General features: G+C 55.3%; 1 protein-coding gene across 1 annotated transcript in view; it reads left to right on the forward strand.

Annotated features, from left to right (window-relative positions):
- COL23A1 (collagen type XXIII alpha 1 chain) overlaps nt 1–14,704 on the forward strand; it is a gene marked incomplete at its 5' end in the record, with an annotated part of 354,617 nt that overhangs the window by 312,617 nt on the left and 27,296 nt on the right. The window contains one exon of the mRNA XM_040444718.1: nt 14,083–14,109. Coding sequence (XP_040300652.1) covers nt 14,083–14,109 — 27 coding nt within the window. The remainder of the gene's footprint in view (nt 1–14,082; nt 14,110–14,704) is intronic.

Genomic DNA, 14,704 nt, shown 5'->3' on the forward strand with positions numbered 1-14,704 from the left:
AGCAGCCTAGGAGGAATTCTGAGCTTTGAACATTGTGAGTCAAAGGTGGGACCCACAGAGGAGCCCTAGGCACTTCACTCTCCTTGCATTTTGGGATAGTAACCAGCATTTATGTTAATAAAGTGACTTTTGACATCTCATACATAGGAGGCTTGGCTCTGTTCAGTGAATCTGGAAGGTGTCATGCCCTGTGCTGGGTACTGGGGTGGCACAGAGATGAATCAGATCAGTCATAGTCTTTGGAGAGATGTGGGGGGCGGGGGGACCTACACAACCAGTTTGCCATGGGATAGAGAGAAAGGAACAGTTAGTTAGGGGTCACTGTGACTTCCTGGGTATTTCTTATCACAAGCCTTTTTTTCTCTCCAAACTGTGGCTTCTGTCCAAGATGCAAAAGGCTTGTCGTGCAAGGCTCAATCTTGCTTACACCTTGACTTTTGCACAGAAAACATCAGACTCTCACCATCTGCTAATTACAGCATCAAAACTCTTCCTCTTTGGTGTTTTGGGTTTTTTGACTCTTAACATTGAGGTTTTGTGACTTTCTGGTTTGCTTTACACCCTCCGAGTGCAACTTAAACATTTCTCGAAAAATGTGTTTTGGGTATATGTTACAGAGCTTAAGTTCCATGTATTTGAATGCATGAGGACAGCGCCAGGTTGTGAGGCTAGAGGTGCATGGAGATGATGAATTCCAGCGAGGCTAGGGTGGGGGAGCGTGCCCACTAAACCGTCATTCAGTGACTCTGTGCCAGATGCTTTCCTGGGTCCTTGGACCAGCACCGAACAAGAGAGACAAGGGGAGAGAAACAATAAACCAGGAAACCAATACACCAACGACAGGAAATGTGCTAGGAAGAGAATAAGGCAGGGACGTATTGAGAGTGCCCGCCAGGTACCTACCTGGGTGTGTATAGCTGAGATGAAATCATCAGAAGTCCCTTGGGGAAGATGACATTTGAGCTGAGACTTAAATGGTGAAAAAGATGCAGATCTTGTGGAGCAAGTGTTCCTGGAGGAAAAAATCAAGTGCATGCAGTCATGAGGTTGGGACAACCTTGGCAAGGCCACAAGCAGGCAAATGAGAGGGAAACAGTGGACCGTGACGCCAGAGAGATCTCCAAAGCTCTGCGGAGTAGCATCTTGTAGGATAACAGACTGACTGAGGCCGGAGGCCACGGAAACTTGGCTTCGTGTTTATAGAAACCACAAGCTGCCTTGCCAAGGGCTCAGAGACCTCCCCCCTCCTGAAGGGAGAAAGGACGGTCAACTCCCACCCTGCCCCCACCCAAGCCCCTCCGACAGGCCAGGGAAGCAAATGTACTTTCTGACCGCTTGCTCTCACCCTGGGAGGTCGATGGTCTCCTCCCTACTTGACAGATGAGGAAGCTGAGCTCAGAGGCTAGCAGCACTTGGCTGAGACCCAAGGCCCAACCACAAGACAAAGCCTGGCTTAGCACACAGGCTGGGGACTCCTCTGTCACTCCACCCATCCTATCAGGAAGCAGGTCACAGCAGCAGTTGGGGGCTCAGGACCGTCTGCACGTGGGCAGGAGGGTCCTTCTTCTCTTACCACTCAGGGAAACAGGTACTTGGAGTCAATGTTCTGTTTCTCGTCCCCCCCCCTTGCTTTTATCCGGCCCTGGAGTTCATGCCCCATTCCACCCCCATTATCAGATTGTTAAGACCCTTTCCTGCTCTCCCTAAAAAACAAAATGGAAAACCACGTCTAACTTAAAGACAGGAATCCGTTTCTTCAGCCCACGTTCCTTCCTATTCCTCACTCATAGGTCCATCTCATAGCTACTGTTAGAAATTAGAAAGAAAAGCATCCCCTCCTGATGAAATGTGCAATTCTGTTTCCCCGGCCAGGGGCAGCTGAATAGAGCAGGCGCCCAGCCAGGGAACTATGGTGATGGAGACCTCACCCCTGCTCTGGCAATCTCTCAGGCCTTCTGAGCCCCAGTGTCCACATTGGCGAAGTGTGAGGCTTGGCCTGGTGAAAACGTGGACACTATCAACACGGCGGGGGGGGGGGGGGGGGACAGGTGTCTATACTAGAGAGACCTCCCTGACAACAGGACAGAAACTGGAGGAAGGGGGCCCAGATATGAGGCAGTGGCAATAATTCGCAGACGATGCATGAATCAAGACTGCCACAGCGAGGATGGAGGGAAAGAGGGCAGGTGTCAGAAATGAGAGGTGGCAGGCATTGCAGACCAGGTGACAGGTGAGGGACCAGGACCACAGCGCCTTCACTTGGCAGAGACCCACCCCCTCCCCCTCCCCCAAGACCACCCGGGACCCATCAGACAAAGTGCTCTGGAGGCTGGGGCTGGGGGCGGTGGGCAGGATTTGCCCTGTGTCTCCAGAATCAGCAATGGATGCATCGACAGCCTAGGTCCCAGGGAAAGCATAGCTCTGAGCTGAAATGTAGCATATGAGACAGGGTCTCAGCCTGGGACCAATTTTGAAATGAAAACCTCTGTTGGACCGTGTGGAATTAATCAAGTGAACAAAAAAAAGGGGGGGTGGGCCACAGAGCACCACACATTCATATGCTTTCTTGCACTCTCCAAGTTCAAAAACAGCTTTGATTGTAAAAATGTAATTAGTTAAATGATTCATCTGTAATATTCCAAATTCATCTGTTTTTAGATTTCGACAACCTACATCTCATTTTCATCTGCCCCCTGCAGTGATGCTCCCCAGCTCCCCACATTCCGGGTTGAGCAGGGATGGGATGAAAGGAGGCTTCTTGAGCCCCCAATAATGGCCCCCAGATTGGAAGCTCAGGGAGACACAGCTGGGCCCGAGGGAAAGGGCCACCTCCCTGGGATTTCCTCCGCAGGGTCCTGCACCAGCCCAGGGTAGGCGCTCCTTGACTCAGGCCCATGGCCTCAGGCTCACTCTGTGTCCCCAGAGTCCTTTCGATCATCTCATGTGGGGTTCCCAGATTCCTTGCTTACCCTCTGAAGCTTTTTGTGTCTTCCTGGCAGTAGCCAAGAGCCCCCAGCGCTAGATAATCAACCTTCTCCCCAAGTTCAGCTCTAGGAAAGCACTTAGCAGACAGTCCTGTGGGGTGGGGGGCGGCAGGGGGCCCTTTGCGGGGTGTAAAGGCTGATTGCTGGCTGAACCTCTTCCCAGCATCCCCAAAGCAGCAAAGCACTTCTCTGCCTTGTACGGAAGAGCTTGTTGGCAGACCTGTGCCAGGTCACCAAGGCAAACTCAGGCCTTCTAAGAAAATAAATTTGAGAGAAGGCAGTTATTTGGGTACAAAGGTGGTCCAGCCAGCTCCTCCTGAAATCTGAAATCAGGGACTGGACCGTGTCTTGCTCATGTGATGGAAAGAGAATGGGCTTTGGTACTCCATAGACCATGTGGTCTCAGTCACATCCCTAACCTGTCTTTGGCTATCAGGGCAGCCGGGTAGATGACCTCACCAGAGCCATAGGGCTGGGCACACAAGCTGAGTCCGGTGAGTGACAGTTCCTGCCACCGTGATGGTCACTGACCTCAGCAGGGAGAGCCCCCGAGGCTGAAGGAACTCCTCTCGGGCCAGTGTCCCCAGTGCACAACACCCTGGCTGTGGCCAGAGGACAGGAGTCCTCAGGTACCCAGGGCAGCCTTCAGCAGGTCAAGAGCGCCCTCTGGTGTGATCCCAGGTTCTGGCACCGGAGCCAGTGGGAAACTGATCCTTCATTCCTAGAGGCATCCACTTGACAGTTGGTTCTTTCAACAACTATATATTGTGTTCTCACTACGTACGAAAGACTGTGTTTGACACTTGGGATGGAATGGCAACACAAACATCCAGGGGGTCCCTACTGGATGGGGTTGTGGTTGACTGGGAGAGAGACTCAAAGCGCATGGGGATTCCAACCTCACTGTGCGCCATGGTCAGGGCTGGGAAGGTGCGGGTTACTGTGACCACCTGCAATCCGAGGCTGGCCTGGTGGGGGTCAGGGGTGCTGCCCTGAGGAAGGGAGGTGTGAGCCAAGGTCAGAAGACAAGGAGGTTCTCTCACAAAGGGAGTGGCAGAAGAGTGGCCAGAGAGAGGACACAGAGAACAGAGAACAAGCCAGGCTGGCAGGGGAAAGGGGGGATGGGGTGGGAGGGGAGCTCAAGAGGCAGTGACCCTGAAGCACCCAGCACCTTTGAGCTGGTGGGCTGCCTCCCCAGGGGCCGCAAGGTGGAGGGAATTGGCAATGGCATCCAACCTGGGAAGGATGGGACGTACACAAAAACTTGGCAAACCCATCAGGCCGCCCGGGAAGCAGTGAGTTCCCCGTCACTGGAGGTGTGCAATGGTGGCACACCCACTTCTCAGAAAGGGCGTCTAAGGAGAGGTTGGTCTTCCCACAAGGGGGCTGTTCCACCAATAGGGCCTCTTTGGGGACAGGATGGGGACAGCTTGGGGAGGCTGGCTTTGGGGGTACTTGCCAGGCACTGCTAACGCCAGAGGGGGATGGTGAGGTGGGAAGCACGCAGGATTCAGGCTCGTGACCATGCCCGGCCTCCTCTAAGCTTCAGTTTCCTCGCCTGTGAAATGGGAATAATAAGGCAAGGGGTTTTTAGCTTTTAGCTCCACCCCATTTCCTTAGTTCTCGCCCCCAGAACTGGCCCAGGGCACTCCAGTCGTTCATTAAACCACTTTCCTCTGGCACCCTCTGTACACCAAGCTCCGGGCAGGGCACCGTCACATTCGGGTGGCCACTCCATCCACACCACACCCCTCCTTTCCAGAGGAGGAAACAGGCTGGGCTTCGGGGAGTTAGGCAGCTGGCTCCAAGGTCTTCAGGGAGGGGACGTAGCAAGGACATCCCGCTCCTTTGCCATGCAGGAAGGCTGGGCATGAGGAGCGGAGCCAGGGAGGCTGGTGGAGGCTGGTGTGGGAGAGAGGCCAAGTCCTAGGCAGGGGCAGGTGGGGGACTAGAGAGAGGTCTGCAGTTTGGAGAACTGGTTCAGAGCTAGAAATGCAGGCTCACGCATTCACTGATGCCTTCCTTATGTGGGCCAGCGGGGGGGGGGGGGGGGGGGGGCGACCCCCCCCCATAAAGGGCCCCCCCCCCCCCCCCCCCCCCCCCCCCCCCGCCACACGCCCCACTTAAAGGGCCCCCCTACCCCGTTCAGCCCATGCACGCTGATCATTATCACAGCTTCCAATATTTCAAGAGAAGTTAGAGCTCCAAATTTTGCACAAAACCTCTGGATTCTTAAGGGTCCCCAGCAGTTCATTCCCAGTGGGTGATATCTGTGTTATCTGGAAACTGTGGAGGGCCCATCCCACAGACCAGGGGGTGATGACCAGAGAGGCTGGAAAGTCAAACCTGAGCGACGCTGGGAGGAAGCAGGCAGATGGCCCAGCAGACTTAGGCTGAGGAGCAGGAGGGCAGAGCAGGGTGTGGCCTGGGCCTGGCCAGGACACCAGGGATCCCTCAGTGTCCGCTGTGAGCTGTCTCTGTCATTCTGTCTCCTGGTTTCTCTGTTGTACCTTCTGCCTCCCTTAGACCATCTCCTTCATGCAGTTCAAGCCACACTCCGACCATCATCACCTAGTCGGCCGCTCGGTCCCACTAGATCCCCGCCCCGGCACTTCTGCCACCAAAATGGGTGCCCCTGCCTTCCACAAGAGTAGCACTGAGAGTGCCTGAGCCGGAGACAGGAGGCCAGAGGCCTCTCAGGTGGACACAGCCCAACTCACTGGCCATCTTCCATTGTCCCACATGCACTGGGAGTCAGGGCTCTTGACTCCCTTCACCCCACCCAGGAACGATTTTTCCTGCTACCTGACAGGGTAATCATGAAACTGGCAAATGTGTAATTTAAGCAGGTATTTGGGGATCGGTTCAAAGGCATAGCACCACCTCTCCCAGCCATGATGTATAATATGGACATACGTATAATTGCTTCCAGTGTGCACAGGATATACTGAGCATGCCCTCTCCCCAAAATAGAAGCCAGCTGGCTTCCCGGCCTCACGGAATCGTAGAGCTGAAAGGGACCCAGAAGATTTTCTTTCTTTTTTTTTTTCTTAAGTTTATTTCTTTATTTTGAGAAAGAGAGAGGGAGGGTGAGAGAGAATTGCAAGCAGGCTCCGAGTTGTCAGCACAGAGCCCCACATGAGGCTCTAACTCACGAACCGTGAGATCATGACCTGAGCCGAAATCCAGAGTCAGACGCTTAACCAACTGAGCCACCCAGACGCCCCGACCCGGGAGATTTTCTAAGCTGAGGGTTACCAACCTAGATGCCTCTACAGAGCTGACAGGTTATCTGGACGGGGCAGTGGGCCCGGTGGGGAGCACTAGGGCAGGGCAGAGCCTGTGGCCCTCCGCGAGCACTTGACTCAGCCGATCATGCCAGGCATGCACACCCCAGGGTGTACCACCTTTCACTTTTTCTAGAAAAGTACAAACTCTGGATGTTCATGTGAAATGTCACCATTTTTAAATGTTGCAACTAATTCAGTGAGTTTGGCTTCGGTTTTAGTTTTGGTGTTTTAACTATACACACCAAGCCAAAGCTGGCTGTACACCAGTGCTTCACCATACAGACCAAGAGTAGGGGCGGCGGGGTGGCAGCTTGGGCAAGCCCCTAACCTCAGCAGGTTCCCAGAACCCCACCCAGCTGGAGTCTTCATGGCTTGCTGGCTTGGGATGCAATTTATTGGTGACTCTACAGAATGCCCCAAGGTCCCCGGGGAGGAACCGTGTGCCTGCACCAGGGCACCAGCCAGGCTGGACCCAAGAAGTGAGGGTCCTCTCTTTCCCTAGGGCGGAATTCAAGTCTGGGAAATTGCTAAACCCGGACAGTCTTGCCGTGGTCCATGTGTGCGAGGAGCCTGGTCTGAGAAATCAGAACCACATTTGACCTGCCCCGAGGGGTCTGCCCACCCACTCTAATGAGGGAGCCTTCACACAGGAATGTGCATGTCCCAGGCTGAGGACCCCAGGCCCCAACAGCCTTGTAATTTGATGAATTGTCAACATCTGGGCCATAATTACTGGTCCCTGGACTGATAATCCTGGTAAGCCCCCTCATCCAGGGGCCCCATCCCGGTGCAATTTGGAGGCTCCATTCCCTGACGGGAGCCATCCGCATGAATTACTACCAGCAAGCGAGACGGACACCCAGCCCCAGCCAGTCTGAGCATTTACTCCTTGTCTGCATCTAAACACGCCGGTGTAGTGATTTTGGGTCAGCTCAGCAGAGAACTCTCGCACGCTGGGGGTCCTGAGGCACAGCTAACAGAGAACAGAGCCAGTCCCCAGTGTGGGGTAAACAGCAGCCTTTGCTTCAGGGTTCCCCCGGGGCTGATGCACATCGAGGCACCAGCGATGGAGCCCAGCAGACTCCACGTCCCAAACTTATTTCACTAAGAAACCTTCCCTCCTTTGCCACGCTTGTTCATTTTTCTCAAAAGATGACTCTGTAGAACCCTGCTTAGGAAATCTATTCAGTGTGGGAGGGAGCAGACCCACCAAGGCACAGCCGGAGTCCCACGGTCTGCCACTGAGTCAGAGGACCACACAAGGTCACTCCGCAGGACTGCCCCTCCAAGAGCCAATGCAGACCCCACCTCCGTGTCAGCTCACCTACAGGGTCTCGTGTCTTTGGTGGGTCTGGGAGAGGAGGAGGGGAGAGGAGACAGACCTGGGACTCATCTTGAACTTGTCATCTGAGAGGAGGACATGCTCTCCATTTTACAGATGAGGAAACTGAGGCTCCGGGACTCTCAGGCCCCTGAGTGCAGCAAGGAGCCAAGCCCGCACACCGCCCAGGGTTTTTGTTTGCCCCTCATGCATCCGGAAAGCGTGCCGGAGCTCTGCTGATCTGCATGGGCAAGAGTGGTTTAAAGCAGAGCTGAGCCTTGTAAACAGCTGTGGGGATTCGTGGAGGGCAGAAGGTGTTGAAAACCTCTGGTGAATTCCATGGCTTTGATCAGGCGGGAGAGGGAGCTGGAGGGAACTGAGTGCCTGTGGGCGCAGCGCTCTGGCGTCTGGCCCTCAGGATCACCTGTTCTGTGGAAGCTGAGGTTCGGAGAGAGAGTTTCACTCGTGGGCTGCCCCAAGTGCCTTCCTTCCCTCTCCTCTTGTGGGAGACGCCCACAGTCTGCGGCAGGGGATGGCTGCCCTGGTGGAATAGGACCCCCGCCACCAAGGGTGTGCCTCCACCCAGGCTGGGGCTCTGCTGTTCCAGACTTCTCAGCTCCCCGGATGGCCCTCTGCTGTGCAAAGCTGGCTTGCTGTCGGCTGGGACACTCAGCCTGGATCCTGCCCCACCGTAGTCCAGCCTGACCATGCCCTCCAGCCCATGCTTGTCCTTGGCTTCCTTCAGTCCAGCCCCTCACCCATCCCTGCAGTGTTTCTCCTCCCCTAAGAGCACCCAGAGCTAGGCTTGGGCTTTTCTTCAGCCCATGGAAATGCCCAGTTCATAGATGGTCCACACAGCCTCCCAGTGAGGCTGGGAACACTGCCCTCACGGAGACCCATGGGCAGAATGATAGTTCAGACAAGTCTTGCAGGAAAGAAACCTAATTCACAGCATGTAACCCGGTGTTTCTCAAACTTACTTGACCAGCGAACCTCTTTCCCAGGCAAGCCTCTTAACACACTCTGCAGAACAGTTTCCCTGATACCAGTTTGAGCAAGGCAGTACCAGTTTGAGCAAGGGTAGCTACGGGCAGGGCCTGTCCTCTGGGGGTTCACAGCCCAGGGCCCAGCCTTCCCCAGGATAAGAGGGATCAGTTCACTTCCCCAAGCCAGGCAGGTCCGTCTGGCTCCAAAGCCAGACTCTTTCCTTCCTCTGCCCCACTGAAGCCCCTCCTCAGTGACTCCCAGTGACCGCTGGTCACCCAGCAGCCTCTCTAAGGGTCGGCTGTTTCCCCAGACAGGGAATTCAGGGATCTGAGCAGTTGCCTAGATGTCATCAAGATGAGCCCAGAGCCACCTGCACAGACCAGGGCCATGGCTGTGGGTCAGCTCCATCCCCAGGGACGGCTGGCACCGTCTGCCCTACAAATGTGCACACGTGGGTTTCTGTGTTTGCCTGGGAATCTGCTCAGCATCAGATCCAACCACCCGCAGCTCCAATCTTGGGTTCCTAGGGAATGGGAACAGCTTCCCTTGAGCTGCATGGTGGACATTTCCAAGAGCACAGCTCAGGCCACACCCTCTGCTTTTATTTATCAGAAACTACAAAATTCATTGGCTTCTTTGGAAAACTCTAAGTCCTGGGAACCAGGAGCTCTGTGATCCCAGATAGAGGCAGGGCCGTAGGAAGGAAAATGGGGTTTTTGCCACTTCTAGGCTTTCTCACACACCAGCGAGAGGCCTTGGGGACCACCAGGAATAATCTCGGAGTTGAAAGAGAGCAGAATCCCTCCCAGGAGATGGGAGGCCCAAGGTCACTCTCAAGAAGAGACAGCGAGGTCTGGCCATTGGAATGCTTTCAGAGACAGCCAGCAACAGGAGACTCCCCCTGAGGGGTCCAAGCCAAGGGAACATCCCAGGCTCCCTTCTGCAGCGCACACTTCTAGAAAAGCCGGCCATCTACAGCTCTGTGTGGTCAACCCAGCAGACATCCTGGAACCAGGTCTGGGGACTCAGCGATGGACCAGAGGCACCCCCGGCCCTGGAAAGCCCCAACCCAAGATGTGTGCTCAGTGCCCAGCATGGGGCAGGAGGGCTTTAGGCATCAGACCAGGTGGTCTGGACATTTTCCTTCAGGAGTGAGGCTGCCCAGAAGGGCTCAAGCAGGAGAGCCTTGCATTCTAGAAAGTTCTCCAGGGCATTGCGTGGGAGACACTACCGGTATTAGGGAAGGGCCATGGGGATGATGCTCAGGTCTCACATGTATGTGGTAGGGCTTTCCTGGAGTGCGGGGAGGAGGGCTATGACGTGCCTCAGGGGCCCAAGGACCAGATTCCTCTGCAACAGGAAGACAAATGGAGCTACAGATGTCTGCTGTGCAACCCGCAGAGGGCTTTAAAAATAAGAAAGGCAGGGATATTATGCATGTGCTTCTCCAGGCAAGGACAGCTTCCCAAAGCTGATGCCCATGGTGCTCTCTGGGAGAGGAGCTGGGGAGAAGAGAAGGTTTGCTTTGTCCCGTCTCCTTCTGTACAGTTTGTAAGTTTCACTCGGTGCACATCGCACCTTTTCAGCAGAACCCCAACCCCCAACACACACACACAGGTCAGTGACGCAGGGTGGCCTGCTACCAATGATGAGGCCCGGGGTCACGAGCTGGCATGTGGGAAAGGCCGCATCTGATCCCAGGTGGGTCTGAATCCAAAGGCTGTCTCCTCTGTCCGCCCCACATGTCTCCTGGAGCTCGGCCACAGGGCTTTCTTCCAGAAGGATGGGGACCCAGCTCTGTGGCAGACAGCCTAGGGAGAATGCTGCTTCTCCTTGGGGAGGCTCCCAGGAGCACCATTTGAGCTGGGCCTGGAAGAATGAGTAGGAGTTCCCCAGGTGGAGGCGGAACCCTGTGCAGTGGAGGAAAACGGGAAAGCACAGCCTGGGGCCAAGAAACAGCATGGCGTATGTAAGTGCATGGGCCTCAAGGGGCACCAGATGTACCATGAGACTAGTGAAGCACCTCTTCCCAAACCCCAAGAGCTGTCAGGAGGTCGTGGTGTGGCAGAGTTTAGGGGAAATGGGACCAAGCCAGGGCAGGAAGCACCCTACTGGGGAGAATAGGTAATGAGGATGCTGAGGCTCAGAGAGGTTGACTGGCTGTCCCAGGGTCACACAACAAATGAGTTTGTCTGATCCAGCACTCTCTCTGGTAGAGAGCCAGGGTGGAAGAGGGTCCAGAGAGCCCTGCCCAGAGAGGTCTGTTCAGTGGGGGAGGCAGACATACCAGGAATCCCAGAAGGAAGGCAGGGCCTGTGAGGCTTCATCCTAGGTCCCCTGGAACAGCCATCTGTCAACCCTGCTGCCCTATGCTGCAGGAAAGGGAACACCACGTGGAGAGGGGGGCCTATTTCAGCCATGGGCTCAGCTTCTACAGCTGTGGGATGGGACTATGGTGCCTGCTTGCCAGGGCGGCAGTGAGGACAGACGCCATGAAGAGTATGGCAGGATTCAACAGAGCCCACACTGAGGCACATCAGAGCATTCCTAAACTTGCCCTGGAGAGTCTCTGCCTCTGTGGCCCTAAGGGGCGGGGTGCCTGCTTCCCTCGGACCAGCCCTGCACTGTGTCCCAGCCCTTGTCAGGGACACCTTGAACTCCTCATGCTGCTGCTGGTGAATTGGCTGTGAGGCCACTGCCCTCCCTCCTAGCCCCCGAAGAGGAAAGAGATTAACTCAGCTCTAACTGCACCTTTGTCTCTCTTTAATTTCAGTCTGCATTACGGATTTTTTTAATGTATGTATGTTTGTTTGTTTGTTTAGAGAGAGCGTGAGTGGGGGGAGGGGCAGAGAATCCCAAGCAGGCTCTGCGCTGACACGGTGCTCGATCCCACAAACCGCGAGATCGAGATCATGGCCTGAGCGGAAATCAGGAGCTGCCCAGGCGCCCTGCATTATGGATTTTTTTAATCCCTTTAGATCGATAGAGGGGCGCTGTGTTTGGGCTCAGTTCAGCAGTCGACATGGGCACAAGGCCCGGACACAGAGTCCACGATGGCAGCCACACTGGCCAAGCTGGCCGGGGGCCCGCGGGCAGGCGAGGTCCAGTGGGCACTGGGATGGAGCAGGGAGCTTTGAACAGAGGCATGCAAGGACAGGCAGATTGCGGGGAGAGTGGCCAGGAATCTAGGCGAGGCCACTGCAGGCTGCTTGAGTGCCTGAGGACACAGAACCGGAAAGCCATCCTGGGCTCTAGCCCTGCCCTGGCTTCATGGCTGTGGGCAAGGTCTTTCCCTCCCTTGGCTTCGGTTTCCCCCTCTGTAAGACAGGGATGAACACCTGCCTTACGGGCTTGCTGTGGTGATTCAGACTGAGTAGGGGTCCACAAAGAGCCCCCAGAAGAGACCCAGGGTGGGACATGTCCCTGTGTGCACTGTGGCAGCAGAAGGGGCCGGGCCTGGGTGAGGCCTAGCAGGGCCTGAGCATGGGGCAGGGAGAGGAGATGCAGGGCCAAACTTTAGCAGACTAAGGACAGGAGGCCTCAGGCATGTGGACCCAGGGGTCAGGACAGCCAGGAGCCAGCAGGAGATGCCAGCTAGGGCAGCTCCTGGTCAGCCTCAGTGACTAGGGTTGGGGCTGACGACCTGATTGGGACCCCGCAGAGCCTGGACCCCCAAGACTTTGGAATGGCCCTACTCCCCACCTCCTGGGATTCCATCTACACCTAAGACATTGCCCTGAAGTCCAGAACCTCAGCTGACCTTGAGGCTGGTGGCCAGAAGCACTTAAGAGATAAATTATCAGAATTGCCCTGGTTATGGGGTGCCTGGGTGGCTCAGTCGGTTAAGCATCTGGCTTTGGCTTAGGTCAGGATGTCCCAGTTTGTGAGTTCCAGCCCTGCATTGGGCTCTGTGCTGACAGCTCAGAGCCTGGAGCCTGCTTAGGATTCTGTGTCTCCCTCTCTCTCTGCCCCTCCCCTGCTCACACTCTGTCTCTCTCTCTCAAAAATAAATAAACATTTAAAAAAATGAAAGGAAGGAAGGAAGGAAGGAAGGAAGGAAGGAAGGAAGGAAGGAAGAAAATGTGCTGGGTGTAGGGACAAATGGCCTGATTTCTGAGAAGTGGGGAAACCTAGACGGCTTCATGGAAGAGGAGGTGACTGAGCTAAAGGTGACACACAAAGGTGTGCCAGGCAGGCAGGTGATGTGCGAAAAGGCTTGGGAGTGGAGCTGCCTAGAACATTGGCTGGGGTCAAGGGTGAAGTGTCCGTGAGGATGAGGAGGCAGTGGCAGGGGGGAGGAGAGGTGTTGACAGAGACTGGGTGGATCCGGTTCATGGCACTGCCCTTGGATTCCCCACATGGCGGTGGATGGAACTCAGTGGGGCTTTCTGAGAGGCAATGGGTCCCCAGGTGGAGGGCGCCCACGGGAGCTGCTGTGCAGTGGTCACTGACCCTCTGCGGCCTCTGGAATACACTAGCCCTTGGGACCTGACCTTGTGCTATTTGGCTTCTCTCAGCCTTGACTTTTGCCTACGAAGGCCACAGCAATGCAGGGAACTGAAAGAACCTTCAGGACTCTTCCACTTGTGTCTTAGCCTGTTTGGGCTGCTCTAACAAAGCGCCGTGGCCCGGGTGGCTTAGAAACAACAGAAATCTTCTCACTGTCCTAGAGGCTGGAAGTCTGAGTTCAGCATGCCAGTGTGGCCAGGTTCTGGTGGGGGCCCTCTTCCGGGCTGCAGACTGCCATCCCCTCACTGTGTCCCCACATGGTGGACCAGGACCCAGGCAGCCGTCTGGAGCCTCTTTTGTAAAGGCTAATATCCCATCTGTGAAGCTCTACCCTCATGAACCTCTTTGCCTCCCCAAAGCCCCCTCCTAATGCCATCACACTGGGGGTTAGATTCCAACACATGACTGGGGGGGGGGGAGGGGGAGACATATTCAGTCCCTACCAAGTTCCATGTGACAGAACTCAGTTCACACTGGCTTAAAGAAAAAACTACTGACAAACAGAAGTGTGCAGGGGTGGATGGTTTCAGCTTCAGACCCTTTGCCCCGTTTTCCTCACTGTCTCTCAGCTCTGACTTCTCCTCTGTTGGCTCTTTCTCAAGCCACATGGTACCCTCACAAGCTCCAGCCTTAGCCCCACCAGGAGAAAAGACCCTCTTTCCCCTAAAGCGCCACCATTCAAAGCCCCAGACATGACGTTTATCCCTGAACCAAATCCCCCTGGTCGAGGGAATGCGACCACACGCCCAAGCCCCATACGAGCAGATGGGGGTGGTTCTGGAGGAGAAGTGGGGCTCTCTTGTCAGAGGAGGGGATTCTGGGCAGCAAACACCCAGACACCCCCACCCCAGGTCCGCGTGAAAGGTCTTCAGACCCATGGGCTCATGTCAGGTTTTGGTCTTTGGTGCTCAGTAGTGCCTCTGGGTCATAAAACACATAGGAAATGCCTTTCCAGTGTGTAACCTCTGCTCTCTGTCTCTCTCATTTCCAGGGGCCACTGGGTCTAGATGGCAAGCCGGTAAGTGATGACAGGGCAATTCTAGGTGGTCCTGGGACCAGGCCACTGTGGGGCTGAGAGTGATGGGGTGCCAGAGGGAAGGGGCCCCTGGGAACCTGGATCAGCAAGGAGAGAAACCATTTGGGTATCAGACTTAAGTTCAAATCCACCTCCACTACCTGCTGACTGTGCAGCCTTGGGGAGGCCTCTTCACCTCCCAAGCCCGAGGCTCTGTCATATGGGCCCATTAACCCTCCCCACATGCTGGGGATGTAGAGAAGTGTGGATAGCACCATCCCTGACATCTAGTCAGCCTTCAGAACATACAAGCCCCTCCTAGCAAGCCCACGTACAGAGCATCCCCCAACACAGTCTCAAGGCTTCAGTGGTAGGCACAGGGCTGATGAGTGTTTAACATGTGGGCCAGGAGCCTGTGGTCCACAGGCATCTTCAGCAGAATAAATAAGCTGTACAGGGAGAGGGCATAATTAAACAAAAAAGTGGATGTGGATGGATAGTTAGCTGGGTGGGTGGGTGGATGGATGGATGGACAGATGAATGGATGATGGATGGAAGGAAGGAAGGAAGGAAGGAAGGAAGGAAGGAAGGAAGGAAG

Source organism: Herpailurus yagouaroundi, unplaced genomic scaffold, assembly GCF_014898765.1.
Source record: "Herpailurus yagouaroundi ecotype Mexico unplaced genomic scaffold, PumYag 192, whole genome shotgun sequence".
In the NCBI taxonomy this organism is placed as follows: domain Eukaryota; kingdom Metazoa; phylum Chordata; class Mammalia; order Carnivora; family Felidae; genus Herpailurus; species Herpailurus yagouaroundi.